The sequence below is a fragment of the Camelus bactrianus genome, chromosome 9 (assembly GCF_048773025.1).
Source record: "Camelus bactrianus isolate YW-2024 breed Bactrian camel chromosome 9, ASM4877302v1, whole genome shotgun sequence".
Taxonomy (NCBI): Eukaryota; Metazoa; Chordata; class Mammalia; order Artiodactyla; family Camelidae; genus Camelus; species Camelus bactrianus.
In genome coordinates this window covers 75,188,221-75,208,194 of record NC_133547.1, presented here as the reverse complement: position 1 = coordinate 75,208,194, position 19,974 = coordinate 75,188,221, and the positions used below count along the sequence as shown (strand labels likewise).

General features: G+C 57.1%; 1 protein-coding gene across 7 annotated transcripts in view; it reads left to right on the top strand.

Moving 5' to 3' along the window:
• Positions 1–19,974, top strand: part of ADCY7 (adenylate cyclase 7) — a 61,830-nt gene extending 41,856 nt beyond the window's left edge. For 4 of the 7 annotated variants that reach the window (XM_045521737.2, XM_074370778.1, XM_045521738.2 and 1 more), the window contains exons 8-26: positions 1,259–1,386; positions 2,831–2,989; positions 3,204–3,336; positions 6,318–6,512; positions 6,856–6,890; positions 7,409–7,492; positions 7,777–7,849; positions 9,087–9,184; positions 10,109–10,193; positions 10,635–10,760; positions 11,603–11,701; positions 12,631–12,824; positions 13,717–13,804; positions 14,191–14,346; positions 15,081–15,227; positions 15,850–15,954; positions 16,314–16,428; positions 17,026–17,150; positions 17,362–19,974. In XM_045521737.2, the coding sequence (XP_045377693.1) occupies positions 1,259–1,386; positions 2,831–2,989; positions 3,204–3,336; positions 6,318–6,512; positions 6,856–6,890; positions 7,409–7,492; positions 7,777–7,849; positions 9,087–9,184; positions 10,109–10,193; positions 10,635–10,760; positions 11,603–11,701; positions 12,631–12,824; positions 13,717–13,804; positions 14,191–14,346; positions 15,081–15,227; positions 15,850–15,954; positions 16,314–16,428; positions 17,026–17,150; positions 17,362–17,508 (2,292 nt within the window). In that variant the 3' untranslated portion in view covers positions 17,509–19,974. Of the gene's footprint in view, positions 1–1,258; positions 1,387–2,830; positions 2,990–3,203; positions 3,337–6,317; positions 6,513–6,855; positions 6,891–7,408; positions 7,493–7,776; positions 7,850–9,086; positions 9,185–10,108; positions 10,194–10,634; positions 10,761–11,602; positions 11,702–12,630; positions 12,825–13,713; positions 13,805–14,190; positions 14,347–15,080; positions 15,228–15,849; positions 15,955–16,313; positions 16,429–17,025; positions 17,151–17,361 lie in introns of all 7 variants that reach the window. The other 3 variants (XM_045521741.2, XM_045521740.2, XM_010961761.3) reach the window with 3 other exon arrangements.

Sequence of the window (19,974 nt, the reverse complement as noted above, 5' to 3'; positions counted from 1 at the left end):
GCCTGGTCATTGGTGCTGGGTGGCCACTCAGGCCTGGTGGCCATGCCAGGGAGTGGACACTGGATCTGGAGACAGAGTGTGTCTTGGTTCTGGGGGAGGGGGCAGCCAGCCCTCTGGAACGCTGCAGCAGGGAGCTGGGGCGTCACTGCTCTAACCCCCAGCCTCCCTGACATCAGAAGCCAGAGGGCAAGGCTGTCTGCCGGGGCCTCTGTGAGGGGTGGGGTGGGGAGTAGACTGGAGCTCTTATGCGGCAGTTCCTCCTTCCTATTCTCTAAAACCGCGCCCCCATGGCCTCTGTGTGTGCGGCCACCTTTGCCAGGGGCTAAAGGGGGGGTCTCATGGCTACAGCACCACCCTAAATGAGAACTCAGATAGCCTGCCTGAGCCTTCCCTTCCCCTCCATGTGCATTTTCTTATGTGATCCCAGCCTCTCTCCCCACCTTCTTCTTTCCTATCTGCCCCCCAAACCCTGTGTACCTAGCAGCATGGCCATCTGTTGAGTCACCTTGGCATCTGCTGATCACTTAGCTTATGGCACCTGCTACCTCTCTGTCCCTATCTCCCCTTTTCACTCCACTTCACCCACACTGACTGCTGGGCTATGTCTCAAACAGCTTTCTTGCCTCAGGGCCTTTGCACATGCTGCTTCCGTCTCCCTGGACTGCTCTTCCTCCAGATACTGGCATGGTTTTCTCCTTTGTTTCCTTTAGGACTTTGCTTGAATGTTACCTTCACTTAGAGGCCTTCCCTGGCCTCCTGGGAACTTTCCCTTCCCTCCCATGCCTCATTTTCCTTCTTAACACTTATTGTCACAGGTATCTATAGGTTTTATTTATCTAGTTTAATGTCCACCTCTGCCACTGGCTGCAGGGACTGTTTTCTATTTTGCTCACTGCTGCGTCCCAGTGTCTGGGGCAGGGCAGGGCACTCAGTAGCTGCTCAAACATTGCTCAGTAGATTGCTCATTCATTGGGTGAATGAACCAAAGGTAGTCCTTCCCCAGAGTCACTCAGATGGCCACCCTCAGTAACACTTTCTTTCATCCCTGACGCCTGCTTAGGGCTCCTGTGGAGGGCTCCTGTGGAGGGCCCCTGTCTCCAACCTTTTCACCAGGCCCAGAGGCAGCTACTGGTGGCTGATGCTGCAGGAGAGAGCCCCTGGCCGTGAAAGAGCTTGGCTCACCCTGGGGGGTGTGGGGAGGTGGCTGGTCCCTGGCACCCAGGCAATCTGCTGACCAGGCCTCTCTCTTGCCCTGCAGGCCAACGAATGCATGCGGATCAAGATCCTGGGGGATTGCTACTACTGCGTGTCAGGCTTGCCCGTGTCCCTGCCCACCCACGCCCGCAACTGTGTGAAGATGGGGCTGGACATGTGTGAGGCCATTAAGTAGGTACCACGGGCAGGCCCGAGGCACTGGGGCTGTCCCTGCCATGGAGCCCTCCTGCTCCGCAAGGCGTGGTGGGGAACGCATTGTTCCCACTCTGCCGATAAGGGAACTGGAGCTCAGGGAGTGGTGATGGCTTGCCTGGACCACTCTGCAGGTTGTGTTTGCACCCTTCCCTGTGGGCGCCCTGGGACTCCCAGTCCCAGAGAATCTCAGAAGCTCAGAGCTGAGGGGCCTGAGGATGGGCAGCTGGGCTCCTTTCCTCCGGAGACCGTGCCTCTGCAGCAGCAGGGGAACTGGCAGACTCAGAATCTGGCCCCAAGCCCCCATCTGCCTCCTGCTGCCCCTGTGGAGACCGAGGAGTCGGGGGACTGACCCTCAGAGCTGCAGGGAGACCCCCCAGCCTCCCTCAGCTCCTTGCCACCAACACCCAGCTTCCCGTGAGGCTCTCTGGAGCCGCAAGCAGCTGTGGTCTGTGTTGGTCCAGCGGTGGCGGAGGGCCAGGTGGGCTTGGCCAGACCAACCAGTGTTCGGGGCAAAGCTGGTGCAGCTGGGCTGCCCGAAGGGGCACACTCCCTTCCCGATGTACACCCATCTCCAGCTTGTCTTCCTCCTGAATCTCACCAGAAAAAACACTGGCCAGGCAGTCAGTGGTCTGGGTCCTAACCTGGCTCTTTGTCCCCACTTATGCGACCTCGGGCTGTGCCCCGCCCTCCCGGGGGTCAGTTTGTCCCTGGGTCATGCAGAGGTTATGCAGGACCCTCTGCTTCCTTTGGCTTTGACTCTGGCAGCCTCAGTCCATTGCCAGCCTGGTGTGGGTGGACACAGGGCACCAGCTGTTCCCTGGGCCCTCACCCACATGTCAAAGGGACCCAGGAGCCTTGCTCATGTTTGGGGGTGCCTTGTGCCCCAGGAAAGCTCTAATTTGGGTTTCCTTGTACTGAGTGGTGCTAGCAACTCTCAGTGCTCTTGTTTCCTAGAGATGGTGGGGTGTAGAAGGCCCCCCAAGGCTGGCCCCATGTCCTTTGTTTCTGCTGAGTTTGGGGTGGTGCCTGGACCCCTCTGCAGACCCCAGCTGGGGCTGCCAGGTGGGGAAAACACCCAGTTACAGTATTTTAGGGCCTTCAGCAAGAGCCACAGTGAGTGACCAGTGACAGTTGGAAATTCCTTCTCCTTTTAACAGCCTTTGAGCTTGGAGGCAGCCACATCCATTTGCACACTCCCAGAGACGGGGTGCTCGTCCTTTTTTGATGAGGCAACCCTTCAGGCTGAGAATGTTCTCTCCTGTGAGCTGGGCTTGCCCTGTTCCCGCACGCTCCTCACACCCTTGCTCTGCCCATGCCCCATGCCCCATGCCACACCCGCTACCTGGGACCTCGCACCTGTCCAGGGTTCAGGCCCCCCCAGCAGCCGTGGCTGGAGTGGGGTGACTGGCCTCTGCCCCAGGCAGGTGCGGGAGGCCACAGGTGTGGACATCAGCATGCGTGTGGGCATACACTCGGGGAACGTGCTGTGCGGTGTCATCGGGCTGCGCAAGTGGCAGTACGACGTGTGGTCCCACGATGTGTCCCTGGCCAACAGGATGGAGGCGGCTGGAGTCCCTGGGTGAGGCTCAGCCAGATGGCGGTGGGTTCAGACGCCGGGGGCCGACTCCGGGCTGGGGGCGGGGGTCAGGGTGGAGTCAGAAGTGGAATCAGTGACCTCAAAGTGGGGGAAGCCGGCCTGGGCTCCGGCCTGCTCGGCCCTGCCCGCTGTGCACCCCTGGGTGGGTGCTCGCCCTCTCTGGGCCCTGCTGCTGTCTGATTCTGGTCTCCCCTAGGCGGGTGCACATCACAGAGGCAACACTGAACCACCTGGACAAGGCGTATGAGGTGGAGGATGGGCACGGGCAGCAGCGGGACCCCTACCTGAAGGAGATGAACATCCGCACCTACCTGGTCATCGACCCCCGGGTACGTGGGCTCTGACGTGGTGGGCCGTGGAGGGGTGGCTGGAACTGTGCTGGGCCCACGCCTGGGGGGTGGCCCCCTTGGAGGGAGAGTGTTCTCCTCTCCAAGGCCGTGGAGAGGTAGGAAAACACCTGCCCGGGGTAGGAGTGAGCACCCCGTCACTAGGTATGTTGTAGGCCCCATGTGATGACTTCTCTGGGCATCAGTGTTCTTCTCTGTGAAATTGGAATGACAGCAGGCCTGCCTCAGAAGAGAAAAGCTGAGTGAAGCCCTCCTTGTGAACTAGGTGCATCATAAGCATTCTAGAAATGGTAGTCACTATTAGTTTATTTTCTATGAGGTTGTCACTAATCTTCCAGATTTTCAAAAGACACGTTGTAAAAACATGCTTTGGACGAGAGTCAGGGAAGCCAGGAATGGCCAGGGTCACTGGGCAGGAGACTCTGTGTGTCCCGGGTTCTGACCTGCCGTGTCCGCCTGCCTGGCTGGTGCCTCCACTTTCTACATCAGCCCCGCCTTCTTCGGGACCCTGTGGTGGGGGAGCTGTGGGGCTGCTTCTAGGTGGGTGGGCCCGGTCCTGCCCCCAGCCTGACTGCGTCTGCAGGGGCCATTCTTTCCTGCCCGTGGGAGGCCAACTTGTCTGGAGGCCCTTGGTGAATCATCCTTGGGGCTTACTCAAGAATGTCGGCCACGGCTGGCCGTTTCCAGCTCCCTCTCACTCTGGCCTTAGCCGTCCGCAGGGCTGGCCCGACTGCCAGTCTCCTGGGGAGCAGAGGGCCAGCCTGTGAGCCTCCCCAACCCCCTCAGGCTTTGTCCTGCTGACGTTCCCAGGGTGCCCTTGGTGGTCATCGATGCTGAGTTAGCACCTAGGGAAACGCCTCCTGGGTATCTTGACATTGCTCCCCGCCCATCATCATGGAAACCCTCCAGCCCCTCACTCTGTCCCCACAGCTCGGAGCCCCATGCCATCCTCCTGTCCCTCCACTGCCAAGCTCTTTCCACTGCAGGATCCTCCACAGCAGGGAGTCACTGCTGCTCCCTCTGCCCAGACCCCTCCTCCCCCATCCCCCGTGTTCCCGTTCATCCTTTTTCACTTGTGTATTGTCAGTGTGAGCTCCATGTGGGCAGGCTCAGGGTGGAGGTCCTTCTTCTCTAGGCTCCACCCCTGTGCCTAGAACAATGCCTGGCATGGAGCAGGTGCCCAGGTAGTTTGTGAATGAATGAAGTGTCTCATGCAGGGTTAACTGGGCATCCTGTATTTTATCTGGCACCCCTACCTCCCTCTTCGTTGTTTAATTTTATTCATTCACATAGTTGAAAATTCAAAAAGCATGAGGGGCATGTTGTAGAAAGTTTTCCGCGCGTCTTTGTTCGCAGCCAGCACGTTCCCTGTAAAGGGGACCCACGTGGTTGAGTTCCTTCCTCTGGAAGGTGTCTGTGCACATATAAGTAGATGGAGATCCTTGTCTGCCTCTTTGCTGTAGCTCGGCCCCCACCGGCATGTACTTGCTTTCTTCACCAGACGTCATAGCTTGGAGACCTTCTCTTCTGTGCACAGAGACCACCCTCATCTTTTCTCACTACTGCACAGCACACACCACAAGGATGCTCAGGCGCACCTCCCGTGGTGGACAGGGAGGTCCTGCCCAGCCCTGGCTTCTGTAGGCTTACGTGTGTGAGGACCTCGGAGACGAGTGTGCAGAGGTGGCTGTGGGGGTGCCTGTGGCCGGTGAAGGTCACAGGTGTTCTCCCTGTCCCCAGCCTGGGTCTTCAGTACACATTTCATTTTCAGGGGCAGGTGTCTGTCCCCCTGCCCTAAGAGAGGAGTGCCAGTGACCTTGAACTTAAACAGCTGGGTGCCATGTAGGCAGAATTGATGACATTGGAAGGGGAGACTGAGAAATGTGACCCCCCCCCGGGCCCCTCGGGGGTTCCTCACCCCAGGTACATTCTCAGGACTCTCCTCACAAGGGCTGAATGCCATGCCATTCCCTCTGGCCTGGCAGACAGACGCAGCTCAGGGTTTAAAAATGTTTCTATCCCAGAAGGAGGCTAGAGGTTTCCAGGAAAGTTGCTGCTTGCGGCTTAGCGAGTGCTTGTGGCTCTAGGTGCTGGGCCCTGTGGGGGTTTGTGGGGTCGCAGGAGACAGGGACTGCTGGAGGGCAGACTCAGCGGGACTTGAGACAGCCCAGGCTTGTCTCTGGAGGCCTTGGGGGTCTTCCTCTCCCCTCTGCCTTTTCTGGTCCTGCCTGGCCTCCCCAGCTGGGGAGGGTCCTAGGTGTGTTACTGCTCTTGGGGGTGTTGGGGTGAGGGAGGCAGGGCTGGGCTCCTCATTCGGGGCCTGGCTGAGCCACAGTGTCCCTGGCACGGCCATGGCAGGCACGTGGCGGGTAGCAGACCCGTGCTGTGGGTTGCAGGCCGTACGGGTGGAACGCCCTGGAAGGCTGCCCCATGGTGGGGGCTCTGGGTTGGCATCTAGCACTTCTCTTCCTCCTGCTGCTCCCACAGGAGGGACATGTGCCTGCCACACGGGGGTGGGCTGGGTAGGATGCCTGTGGCTTCCCTGGGCGCCATCTCCCCGGGGTGCCTGACGCGGAGGGGCGGGTAAGCTTTCAGGCTCAAGGAGCTTCACAGGCCGAGTGGGGCCTTCGGGCTGAGGAGGTTACCCTGCCTGTTGCCCTGGAAGCTGAGAAGGGTCTGAGAGACTGTGCAGTTGTGTGACCCCCAGTCTCTCCCCGGCCTGGGGCAGGGACAGGACCTTGAGCTGGGGCCTCCCCCTGAGCCCAGCCAAGTAGCACGCTGGACTTCCTCCAGTCCCCAAAGGGCTGCAGACCCAGCAGATTTCTTTTTGGCCATTTCCCGTTCTTGCCCGATGGGCCAGTGCTCTGGGTGGCATTGTGTTTCTCGGGGAGCAGGATGCCGGTGGCAGCCCCTTCCTGGCTGAGAGCGGAGGGGTGAGAGGCCGGGTCTGTGTCTGCCCGCAGAGCCAGCAGCCACCCCCGCCCAGCCAGCACCTCCACAAGCACAACAAGGGGGATGCGGCCCTGAAGATGCGGGCGTCTGTGCGCATGACCCGCTACCTGGAGTCCTGGGGGGCGGCGCGGCCCTTCGCACACCTCAACCAACGTGAGAGTGTGAGCAGCAGTGAGAACCCTGTCCCCAATGGGCGCAGGCCCAAGGTAGGACCCCTCCTCCCGGAGAGCTGGGAACAGGGGCCCCAGAAGGGGCCAGGAGAGCGCATGCTAAGGGTGGCCTTCCATCCCAGCCTCACCTCACTCGCTCCACCTGTAGGATGGGGAATTGCAGGCACCTGGAGAATGCTCTGGGGTGGCTGGGGTTGATCCTGGCCTCCTGGTTCCCCAGATCAAGTTCAGCTTCAGTTCTGGGTGTCTGCAGCTTGCACAGTCCCCAGTACCCTGCCTGTGCATCTGAGAGTGCCAGAGGTTGGTAGGCCCAGTCCTGGGACGAGCATCAGGGCCCTGAGTTCTGGAGAATAACCACCTCCCCCTACTTCCCTTCCAGGCCATCCCCCTGCGGCGCCACCGGATCCCTGACAGGTACGTGCCCTGGCCCCTGCCTTCCTGACCAAGTCCTGTCCCAGTCACCTTCTCCAGGCAGGCTACCCTGACCAGCCTCTGTCCAGGAGGGCGTATCCATGAGGCCCAGCCCTGACCCTGGGTTTTGTCGTGGCTTGGCTCAGAGTGTTTCTAACAACCAGATCATAACAATGATTGAGTGCCTGTTGTGTACCCACCCTGTAGTGGGGTTTAGAGTCAGTGGGAGGGAACTCTGAGGTTTAGTGGAAAAGGCCTTGCACCGCAGGCTAGGAGTCTGCCCTCTGTTTCTTCCTGGGCTGCTGGCCAGCTGGGTAATGCTGTGTGATGCTGGGCCATCACTTGCCCTCTCTGGGCCTCCACTTGCCCTCTCTGGGCCTCAGTGGGACCCACATATCCCTCCGTTATCCTGCATGAGGCTCTGGGAACCCCACTTGGGTGAATCGTCTGCTCCACACCCTGCCTCTGGGAGAGTGGACATGGGTCCCTGGGGTGATACCATTGTGGGTGTCTGATTCCAGAAGTGCGTCCCCTAAGGGGCGGTCAGAGGATGACTCATATGATGATGAGATGCTGTCAGCCATCGAGGGGCTCAGCTCCACGAGGTGAGGCTCTGAGACCTCTGTTTGCCCCTGTCCCCCTCAAATATGGACCCCTGTGTGCGCAGGCCTGCCTCGTGCCTCATGTCCAGGTCCAGCTGTGTCCACAGTGCTGCCTCCTGAGGGCGAGGCCTGGTCCTCCACCTACCGCTCCCCTCTCCCCACTGAGGGTGGCCCCCACCCAGCCCTTACTCCTCTCCCCACTCCCACTCCCCTCCTGAGGCTGGGTCTCCTCCCCGACTCTCCCCGACTCTCCCCACCTCTCACTGTCTGTATCTGCTGCCCCACAGGCCCTGCTGCTCCAAGTCTGATGACTTCTACCCCTTTGGGTCCATATTCCTGGAGAAGGGCTTTGAGCGAGAGGTGAGGACCTCTGAGCAGCCCCAGGAATGGAGGATCCAAGGCCTGAGGTGGGGTGGGGGTCCCAGCTACGGGGCAGCAAACAGCCCCAGAAGGTCAGCTCAGGGAGCGTGCTGCAGGATCGTGCCAGCTGCCATTGGGGTGGGGACGGGGCTCAGTCCAGCCCCATTTGGGCTCTCTTCCTGTCCACCTCACCTCTGAACCTGGCGTGTCCCTGTTAGCGTGTTCGCCCGTTTGGCTTGGGAGACTTTGCTCCCTTCAAGTGCCAGCCAGGACCTCAGCTGATACTGGCCAGCGCACACCTTAGGCTGACGACGTTGGCCTTTTTAAGGAAATGCCCCAAACGCAGACTCAGCATTGACGGGGCCTGGCTAGCCCTCCCGTCTGGCTGCTGTAGCGCCGTGCTTTTGCTGGCTGGTGGCCACTCACTTACTTGTTGAGTGCCTGCTGGCTCTGGCAACATCCAAGGCACACACGTATGTCATTCCACCCTCACCCCGCTGGCCAAGGTGGGCACTGGTACCCATTTCACAGACTTTCAGGTTTCAGGGTGTCTTGGCCTCAGGTATAGCCCATCTGAGAGGCACTTTGGTGTTGGGACTTCTCGGCCATTGCAGCCTCCAGGCTTGAAGGGGCTCCTTAGACGGGGAGCGTGGGGTCTGGAGGGAGGTGTGGTGACCAGCAGAGCCACCGGGCAGGCCTTCCACTGGCTGTGTGGCCCGGGCTCCCTGAGCCTCAGTTTGCTCATCTACGGCAGGAGCCCTGTGGGCTGAGATCTTGAGATGGTGCCTGGAGTGGAGGGCCAGGCAGCACAGGGTCCCCCACTTGGCAGCTCGGGGCTCAGGCCTGGCCCTGCTCCTTGGTTTGGGGTGAGAACAGACCCACCACTAACCCCAGTCACAGCAGCCCCATAGCTCACGTTTGTCTCTTGTCCATGGACTTGAGACACGGGCTTTTCAGGGACCTTGGAATTAAAGGCAGAGATCTGAGAGGAGTAGGGGAGGGGAAGGTATCCCCTCTGACTATACACCAGAAACTGCAAAATGGAAACAAATGAAAATTTTTTGTTCATGATAATGTAACATTGTCCCCTGGAAGTCAAGGAGGGCGTGTAAGTTTTTTTTTTTTGTGATATGATTAACTGGAGCCAGGGTGGAGCCCGAGAAGGGGTCGGAGCAAGTGGCCCTGCAGGTGGGGCCTCAGCGGCCCAGCCGCCCCTCACAGTGTCTGTCGCCCCCAGTACCGCCTGGCGCCCATCCCCCGGGCCCGCTACTACTTCGCTTGTGCCAGCCTTGTCTTCATCTGCATCCTGCTCGTCCACGTCCTGCTGATGCCCAGGTCAGTGGCGGGGTGGGCCGGTGGTCAAGCCCACTGGGGTCAGGCTAGGAGGGGTGGTGACCTTGCAGAACCTGCTAGAAAACCTGCAAGGGGCTTTGTGACTGGCAGGACAGGGCTGCTGTTAGAGTTAGTAACTCTAGTAACTTTATACCTTCGAGCCCCAGGAACCTGGTTGGGTGTTTTTGGTTTGTTTGTTTTATTTCAATGGCATGCAGCAGGCCTCCCCACTCCCAGATGCCTCTCACCTTCAAAGTCACCTGTTATCTGTGTGGCCCTGTGGGCACTTAAGTTTGTGACCCTTGCCTTACCTTAGGTGTTTAGGGCCTTAGAAGGTCCAGCTCCCCAAAACCGTAGCCATCACCATCTTTCTCTTAGATGTGAGAAATTGAGGCTCACGGGGGTTAATGCCTTATTCAGGGTGTGGGGCCAGGACACAGGAGCTGCTGAGTTTCCTGCTTCTGCCAAAGGCTCTGTTGGTAGGGGCAAGGGCAGGGACAGGGGGCTGAGGTCGCAGGGAGGGAGTAAGGTCAGCTACTTGGTGGCTTCTGGAAGGGTGGTTAAGCCAGAGGGTCCACTAGGATTGTGGTTTAGGATGTGGTTAATAAAGACGAAACAGGGAACACTTTCAGATGGTACTTATGTGCCAGACAGGAGCCTAAAGGCTGTACAGTCACCCATTTCTTATATACTTGGCCCAGAAAGGGGGGTGTGATGTTGACCTTGGTCTTGGAGTCTTGGCCAGGCTTCGTGTGTTGTGGGTGGGGCAGCTGGACCATGGTGTTCAGAGGCTCCCCTTTGGCTGAGTATAGGTAGCTGTTTCGAGGGGGCAGAAGGTGAATTGAGGTGGTGGGGATGGGGAGCTTGCCTGAGGCTTGGCCCTGGGCAGAGGGTCCCCTAGAACTTGTGTTTCTCCGTCCCCTCCAGGGTGGCAGCTCTGGGTGTGTCCTTTGGGCTGGTGGCCTGCGTGCTGGGGCTGGTGCTAGGCTTGTGCTTTGCGGATAAATTCTTGGTGAGTGGGGAGGCCCCTGACTGGGTGCCAGGCTGTGTGGTGGGAGCCTGGCCCCACTGTCCCTGCCCCCACCTTGGTGTCCCCCACCCCCCACCCCTCCCTGTGAGCTCTGCCCCTCTGACCTCCAGGATAATCTGCTGAGTGCTCAGAGGCTTCTCCTAGGATTCTCTTTCCTAGGTGCTAGTGGTCCCCAAGTGGCTGTGGCTGTCCCCGGCCCCAGGGGTGGGGATGTCCCTTCTGTCTGCACTCCACATGTGTCCTGAGCTCCAGGCTGGGGGTATACCACCACCTGACTCTCCCCAGCGGAGGTCTCAGAAGCTCTCATGCCCTCAGGGCCCTTGGGTTGGGGGCCCCCTGGCCAGGCCTCCAGCAGGCTCTCCCTCACCTCCGGGTGCGGGTGCAGCTGCGGGTGCTGGTTGACTCGACCCTGTGACTCCACAGAGGTGCTGCCCGGCCTGGGGGACGCTCGGAGCCATCTCTGAGAGGGTGGAGACACAGCCCCTGCTGCGGGTGTCCCTGGCTGTCCTGACCGTCGGCAGCCTGCTCACCATCGCCGTCGTCAACCTGGTGGGTTCTGGGGGTGGGGGAAGGCAGGCCTGGCAAGGACCCCTTGGGGCCGTGCACACTTCCTGGGGGAGGGAGCCAGTCTCTGACCCTGGGAGCTAGATTCTAGAATCCTATAATCCTGTTGCCTAAAAATGGCATCTGGCGTGACCGTATCCAGAGCCCCATGGGCGGGCCCTGTGGAGTGTCTGGCAGCTCAGGGCTCCTCACCCTGCATTTGTCACATGAGGACTTGGCGCCCCTAGAGCTCTTGTGCGGCCAAGCTCATACGGTGAGATGTCTTGAGCCGCCACAATGTCCTCGTGAACGTCTCAGTCTTTCTTCTCAGCCCCCTGGGAGGAGGTCCCGGCCCAGCCTCTCCGAGACCCAGTTTCCTGGGCATGAGCATGAGCTTGGGGCCTGCTTCTCGGGCGGGCTTGGAGCTCCATGCTGAGGTGGCACTTGTCTTGGCCCGACCCCCCAGCTCTGACATCTGGATTCAGTGCCTCTTTCCCACACTGCCCGCCCCCTGCACTCTGGACTCTGTGATCCCCTCCCTCAGCATCACCTGGGGAGAAGGGACCTCACTGAAAACATTGCTCCCACCTTCTCCCGCTGAGTCAGCCTCTGGGACAGGGCTCTGGGGGTGGCGTCCTCATGTCTTCCTTTGATACCCTCTCTCCGCATTGAAGCTGCCGGCTGCGGTGGGAAGTCGGGGCTCCATGGCTCTGTGCTAAGCTTAGAGCTGGGCCTGGCGGGAGTTGCCCACGGTGCTCATGGAGGCCCAGGCCCTGCCCTCTGGCTCCTCCAGATCCCCAGCCCGGAGCCCCTGGACAACACCTCATGGGGACCTGTCTTTTCTGTAGCCGCTGATGCCTTTCCTGGTCCCGGTGCTGCCTGCTGGGAACGAGACAGGCCAGGGGGCCGCCAGCAGCCGGGAGAGGACCCTGTGTGAGCTCCTCCCGGTGAGTGTGTCCTCACTGGGATGGCCCCTGTGTGGACAGGTGTGGAAGAGCTGAGTCCAGCCTCTCCCAGGGGAGGCCGAGAAACCAGGGCCCGTGGGCCGAGGGGTCCGGGTGCTGGCATGCTGGGTCGAAGGTGAGAGGGTGGGAGCACCCTCTGCTGGTGGCTGTCTCCTGACCACACCCATCGTGACCTCCACGGCATCAACAGGGAAGCGGGTGCACAGAGGCTGATGCATTTGCCTCACAGGCGGTAGAGCCGGGTGGGAGCGCCCTCCTGGACAGGATGAGGGCTGTGGGACTTGAGGGTGGTGGTGGTGAATTTGAGCTGGTCTCTAAAGGGCAGAAAGTTATGCGATGGGGGGATGGGAGAAGGGACAGTGAGAAAAAGCTGAGGCAGCTAGTGGACACAGTAGGTTTCAGGTGCTTCATGGGGAGGAGGTGGGGGAGAACTGAGGATGAAGCCAGAAGTAGGTTTGATCCAGCTCTGAGTGGAGTGTGAGAACTTGGTCTTTATTCTACGGGTAGTGGGGAGCCACAGCATGATCCTGAGCTGGAGAGTAACACGGGCAGAGATGCACTTTGGGAAGGGCCAGCTCATGGCAGAACTCAGACCACTGCCCTGACCTTGTCACAGCCACACCCCACCTGCAGTTTTATTTAGTACATTTTTATCCCTTGAAGTAAGCTCTCTTGCCATAATTAGAAATAAGAATACAGTAAAAACAACACAATACTAAAACGTTTTAAATTCTGTTGCCTGCTCTTTGTTAAGGGAGGTCAACAAGGCAAGAGAGTGATGCTGAAGACACACTGGCTCTTCCCAGGTTCCCCCATGGCTAAAGGTGCCCCTCCCTTTGGTGACCACTGGTCCAGGAGGTGCCTCTTGGTGACGGGAGGTAGTGAGGTGACCAACATCCCTGTCTTCCCAGTATTACACCTGCAGCTGCATCCTGGCCTTCATCGCTTGCTCTGTCTTCCTGCGGATGAGCCTGGAGCTGAAGGTCGTGCTGTTGACAGTGGCCTTGGTGGCCTACCTGGTGCTCTTCAACATCTCCCCATGCTGGCAGTGGGACTGCTGTGGCCACAGCCCGAGCAACCTCACCAAGACCAATGGCACCCTCAGGTGGGGCCCAAGTCACTCACTGCCAGGACCCCAGTCCCCCTGCCTGTCTTGACTGTAGCCCATTGCAGCACTTTTTGTTTTGCTTTGTCTCAGTGTCATTTCAAACTAAGGTGCTTTTGCATTCACAGTCCCCTCTGGACTGGACACCTTGTGGGGTGGTCTGGCAGGTGGCATGGTTTCTACTTCACAGAGGGGAAGTGCAAGACTCAGAGCTGAGTGTGACTCATTTGCAGGGGGATGTCCCTGGTCCCACAGAGGTCACCTGGGTCATCCTGTCTCTCGGCTGGTCTCCGGGGGAGCAGGGAGGAGGCAAGGCTTCAGCTCGAGCCCAGGTCCCTGCTTTGAGCTGTGTCCTGGATCTCCAGAGTTCTGGAAAGAGCCGCTGTCTATAGTCTATTCCCAGACAGATGGGAGGGTCTGGTGTGTGTGCATGGTTCCGAGGGGCTTTGGACCCCAAGTGGATTGAGACGGGCCTGGCTCCCCTTCAACTAAAAGGCAGGAGCTTGAGGACCCAGAACAAGGTTGTGCCTGCACAGCCCTGCCGACCTGCGAGCCCTGCTCACCTGCAGGAGCTCTGGCTGCCTTTGGCTGCTCCCCCGCCTGCCTGGAGCACCTTCCTTCAGACTTTGCCACGGCTCTTCCTTGCACCAGGTGTGAGCTCAGATGTCACCTCAGAGAGGCCTCCCCTATCTCCCTGTCAACCTCCACCCCACAACACTCTTTTCTCTACAACCTGAAGCCGTCTTGTTTGCTAAGCATGAGGACACGATCTCTGCCCTCCTGTTCACTTGCCCGCGGGCTGGCACTGTGTCTGGGCCCCTGCCACCTCCTGTGCTTGGGGGGCTTTGAGGGGAACTGGAGGCGACACCTGCCTTTCCCCTTCATCCAGCAGCCCCCCATCCTGTTCGTGGGATCTGAAGACAATGATCAATTTCTACCTGGTCCTGTTTTACACCACCCTCATCATGCTCTCCAGACAGGTACAGCCTGGAAATGCCCACTGCTTCCCTAGCTTTTCTCTCTACTTGGAGAGAGGACGGGCTGGGGCTGGGGCTGGGGCTGCCTCAGATTTGGAGCAGCACGCAAGACAGCAGTCTTTAGGGAAGCTCTGGCCCCTGGGTCTGGGGTCCTGAGTAAGTGTCCTTACCTCCCATCCGGGCATGAGTGACATTTAATCTTGCGAGTCACTTGAGTCATGGGTGACTGAGGTTTTAAGGCCCCTGGAGGGTGCCTACTGAGTTGGAGACCTTTGCCAGGGGCACAGGGTGGGGGTGCTGGTGGGCTGGCTCCGTCACCCCCAGGGTTACAAGTGTGCCCTGTCGTCGCTCACTGTGGCCAGGACTCTGATGCTGCCCTCTGTCCGCAGATTGATTATTACTGCCGCTTGGACTGTCTGTGGAAGAAGAAGTTCAAGATGGAACACGAGGAGTTTGAAACCATGGAGAACGTTAATCGCCTCCTTCTAGAGAACGTCCTGCCAGCCCACGTGGCCGCCCACTTCATTGGTGACAAGTTAAACGAGGTGTGGGCGAGAAGGGGCTCAGTCACTAGGGCAGGGAGCCTGAAGGCATAGACGCTGTCCCGTGGAGTGAAGTGTTACAGCTGCCACATGCTTTCTGCACCTGCTTTCTGTGGCTCTTGGGCCCCACGGTGCGCCCAGGAGGCCATGGTGGTATCCGCTGTAAGAACACAGGCTTTGGAGTCAGAGACCTGGGTTCCGGTGTGATTGTGGACAAGATGCCTCATTGCCCTGGGCCTTGATTTTCACATCTGTAAAAAGGGGCTGACTGCTTGGCTGGCAGGATTGTTGCAAGGAGCAAATGTGCAGGGCTTTGTAATCTGGACCATCTGTTGATCAAAACATGCATTTCTACCAATTTTGTGTAGCAGTGAGCTTTACAGATGTGGAAACCCAGGCCCAGTGCGTATGGAACCCAGGCCTCCTGCCTGTTACCTTCTACTGCCCCGGGGCTCTCAACCCCAGCCGTACAGACCCAGGGTACTTAAGAGCCCAAAACTAACCTGAGCTTAACCCTCCCCGACCAACCGATTCAAAACCTATTCTGTAACAGCCCCCAGGTGGGTCTCAGGTACAGGCAGGCTGGGAACCACTGCTCAGCACCCCCCACCCCTGACCCCCTCCCCATGCCAGTAACATCTGCTCCTGGAGCGGAATCGTCTCCAGGGCCTGCTTCCCCGCCCCCACACGAGGCCGGGGGGTGCCGCAGAGTCTCACTTCTTCTCACCCCAATCCAGGACTGGTACCATCAGTCCTACGACTGCGTGTGTGTCATGTTTGCGTCTGTGCCGGACTTTAAAGTGTTCTACACAGAGTGTGACATCAACAACGAAGGGCTGGAGTGCCTGCGCCTGTTGAATGAGATCATCGCTGACTTCGATGAGGTGCGCCCCAACCTCCCCGCCGCCTGCGCGGGCGGGGCTCCCCCCCACCCCCGCCCTGAGCTGGAGGAGAGGGTGGGGGCGTCCTGCACCCAGTTAACACACATGGTGTGGCTCCCTTGGGAGGAACACACATTACACAAACTATAAAAGGTACATACAAATTTTGTTTTTTCAATAAGTATTTTGTTATCTTCCCTGTGATGGGCAGCTTGCTTAGATTAGATTTAGGTCCTTGTAGAACAGTCTGATTTCCTGCTAAGCCAGTGTCATCAACCTGTTTCAGAGGAAGTCAGTTTGGGCTTAACTCTCAGCTGCAGACAAATAATCGACATTCCTGTGTAGATACTGCTGGGTGGTGTGTCTGCTCCTTAGCAGGACCAAGAGCAGATGAGGATGGAGGAGACAGGGAATGTCAGGGAACAGAGATGAGAGGAGGAGCAGAGAGAGAACCCAGAGGCTGTGTCCCCACTTGGACGGAGGTGTGAACTCAGCTGGGAAGGGCCCAGCATGAGGAATGTGTGCACGGGAAGTGGTGCTGGGAGGGAATCCTAACCCTTCTCAGCATCTGGGACAGCCCCGGCTGCAGCTGTGTCATGTGGCCCTGCTTCCCTTCGTCCTACAGCTGCTGTTAAAGCCCAAGTTCAGTGGTGTGGAGAAGATCAAGACCATCGGCAGCACATACATGGCAGCGGCAGGGCTCAGCATCCCCTCAGGGCACGAGAACCAGGTACTCTGCCTACTTGGTGGCCTCCAGTCCCAGCCCTAGACCTGTCTTTTACCTGAAAGGGGCACCTCCCCATGCCCCATCCTATGGGAGAATGACAAAGCCTGAGGGAGGATTCTGGTGAGGGTCTGGGGCATGTGGCCCCTCACCAGGAGGGGATCTTCAGTGGCAGAGCAGGTTCTGGAGCCTCTGCAGAGGGTCCCACCAATGCCTGCCCCACTACCCCCGCCACGGGTTTCATGGCCGGGCTCGGGCACAGCACTTACCAGCTCAGGGGGCTTTGGAGTGTCCACCTGACACCTGGTGGAGGCAGGAAGGCGGGTGTGATGGCCCCGGCCCCGCGTGCAGCGCTCTGTCCGCAGGACCTGGAGCGGCAGCATGCCCACATCGGCATCATGGTGGAGTTCAGCACCGCCCTGATGAGCAAGCTGGACGGCATCAACCGGCACTCCTTCAACTCCTTCCGCCTCCGCGTTGGTGAGGCCCCGGGGAGGCGGGTGGGACTGTGCAGCCCCTGTCTCCTGGCAAGCCCACTCAGCCCAGTGTGCACTGCTATCAGTTATGATAAGTTGCAGAATTCTCTCTGACCCTACAACCTCAGCGATTACCCAGTCGCTCCTTGCATACTATTTACAAAGTTATTTTTGAAAGTCTTAAATAAATACGAATATATCACTACAGAGAATGCAGAGCTCAGATTCCTGGCTGTAAGCAGGTGACCTTAAAATACACTTAGAACAAAGCAAAGTCAATAACCTAACTAGTCATTGTTAGCTAAAAGGGTCAGTGCCCAAAGCCTATTCACTCTTCGCTAAGAGTTAGCAGACATGAGGAAAGTGTTAACACTGGACACAAGCTTCTCCTCGAGTAAAGCAGAGTCTGAGAAAGAACTGTCAAGGTTCGCCCTCCTCATATCCTAAGTACCATCTCCTGTCCCAGGCTCAGGAAGCACTGTTCCAACATTCATTTCAGTTGTGTTCTGTCAATGCCTTCTGTGGTTGCCGGGTGGATTCTGTGGCCTTACAAGCCTGAGGTTTGCCTCTATGATCTGCCAACTGCAAACATTATCTTCAGGCATAAACCACGGGCCCGTGATTGCTGGAGTGATTGGGGCACGGAAACCTCAGTATGACATCTGGGGAAACACGGTCAATGTCGCCAGTCGAATGGAAAGCACTGGAGAACTTGGGAAAATCCAGGTAAAAAATCACCTGGGGAAACCTGTACCCAAGGGGAAGAGACCTTCGCAGAGGTGAGGGAACCCGGGTGTCAGTCAGCTGTGGGATTCTAGCAACAAAATTCTTGAGGGAAACCAGACACGTATGCTGCCTGTCGGCCGACTTCTGTCTGTCCCTCCCACGGCAGGTTTTCTTCCTGCCTCTGAAGACTTAGCTTTCTTTTCCTTTTCAGGTTACGGAAGAGACTTGTACCATCCTCCAGGGACTAGGTTACTCTTGCGAATGCCGCGGACTCATCAACGTCAAAGGCAAGGGTGAACTGAGGACTTACTTTGTCTGCACAGATACTGCCAAGTTTCAAGGGTTGGGGTTGAACTGAGGGCTTTTGGTGGATGCAGAACATGCTGGAAGCCCGTTTCCTTCCCTGAAGCAAGCCAGGGGGAAGGCGCAGCCCCACACCAGTCATAAAGGCATTCCAAGGGCGTGGCCACCACCACCCTGGCTGGTGGATCTGTGTGGCTTCCTTGGACTTGCACGAGAGGATTTCTCAGAACGTGTGGCCTGAGGCGGCTCCCGAGCCTTATCCTGCACAGGCAGCCAGAACCTCTCTGTTGGTCTGCGATACGTCCTCCACCACAGCAGGAGAGGGCTCACTTGTGAGCTCCAGACCCTCATCCCCTCAGTGCCGTGGGGGAGTCGTCAGAGCACGACCCGGAGCACACACGCCCCTGGCCGCGGCCTGTATGCTGCGCAGGCGAGACTCACCCTTTCTAGTCTAGGGGGCTCCTTTCTTCCCAGCGGACCAGCTACAAGATTCCACATTTCTCACACAGGCATTCTGGTAAACAGTTGAAAGGGTGTCTTAAATCGATACATGGTTTCAAGCAGTAAGGAGAAAACCCCACAAGGGACACTTCTGACTTCTTGCCATCTCTGGCATGTGTTTGTTTTAAGTGGATACATTATTAATGGCGGTATCATCTTTTTTAATGACTTCCTGGATGCTAGACAAATTCTCTTCCCTCCAGTATAGTCTTTTTGCCTTTGTACCCGCTGGCACAGAAGTGGGACCACTGTCCAGTGTGAGCGTCAGGGATCAGCTCAGCTGTGGGATGGAGCTCTGAGGAATGTGACTCAAAGCAGGAAGGCAAGGAGCCTGCACAGCCTGGGCTTCGAATCAGACAACTCTGAAGCCAGCATTCTGAGGTCAGGTTCAGTAAGCAGAAAAGCCTAGGAAATAAGGTATAAGCCCATAGCCCTTCCCTGACTCCTGCATTTTTAAGCGCCCCCTGCAATCTTCAGCTCTGTCTCAGTTTTGTATTGGAAAGGCGTGGGTCTGTGGAGAGAGAACCTGGACAACCTGCAGTACTTCCTTCCTTCTCTTCAGTCCTCAGAGCTAGCTAGTGTTTTGAAGAGCTTTAAAACTAAAAGGCGTGCTACCCAGCATAAGCACGTACAGAGGTTCCCGTGTCTGGGAAGCCAGCCCTCTCACAAATGTTGAGACGGTCTTGTTCTGAACCGAAAGAATTAAGGCAAGTGCTAAAAACTAGGTTTGTGAGATGGGGTCTTAACAGTGCTTCAACTCAGAAAAAATCGAAAGAAGTCAGCCTGTGATTCCAGGTAAGGAATAACCAAACTGCCCAGTCCCCTCTCTGAACCACAGTGTCCCCTGGATTTCTAATACAGCTGAATTTTTAGCTAGAAGTCACCCAGGAACTCCCCTGAAATTATACAGAAAATCTTGCAAACATGAGACTTTGAAAGATTACACAAAGCTGCAGACAGGTGACTGAGCAGCCAGGCTTCCCGGGACAGCGGGCCCGGGGGTGAGACGCCACCCCAGCCACGGGCGGGGGAACCGGAGCCGAAGCTGCGGCCGGCCTGCGCTGTGTCTGGCTTGGGGCTGGGCGGGCTGGTGGCAGTGCGGTGCACCGTATGAAACTGGAATAGGTATGAATAAATCATAAGAACTTGGTGTCCTAAAGGAATTTTATGGCAAAAACGCTGGTAAAGGAAATAAGCCTTACTTAAATTGCCTTTTTTACACACCAATTCTTCATGTAAAGGGCTGGTTTCAGGTGAGTACTACACTGAAATCTATACCCTGAAAATCATCAGTGACCAGGGCTGCTCAGCAGGGCCTTCCTGGGGCGTCAGGGAGGTTCTGTCGCTGGTACAGTGGAGACACACGTCAGTGCGCGGGGCCCCTCTGAGGGGGACATGCTTCTTTCTACTCTTGCAATATTCAAATTACCTTTTTCCTCCAGCAACGGAAATCCCAATTGGGAGTTTAAAAAATAACTGGTTACCACTCATGTATTTTTCTTTATTTCCAATGAAAGTACTGTGCTTGGATAAGAATATTAAGGTTTTAACTTTTGATGTTCAGATCATAGTGTATAACTGACCATAAAAACCACTTAGTTATTTTTTATAAATCTGTTTTCCAAATACCAAGTCATTTCTTCATAGGTGTCATTTTGCTTTATGACAGGACAAGTATCTTTTCAAACACTGACCTTCTCTAGGGGTCAGGGACTTGCTTCAAGTTTCTACTAAGGTGGGCTCACTGACATGAGTAAAAGTCACACCTGAAGTTTTCTGGTTGGCTTATTAAGAAAATTTCCTAACAGAAAAGAGCATTAACCACTGTATACATTGTACATATGTACAGAAGTATGCTTGGAGAAAGCACACACAAATGACTAGGGGTTATGCTATATACTGAATATTTATAGATCTGTAACATTTGTTTCAAAATGTTGTATTTCATTTTTATAAAGTACCAGTATTCCTACTTTGTTTAGCTTTTCACCGATTAAATTAGCAATTTAGAAAACCTGAA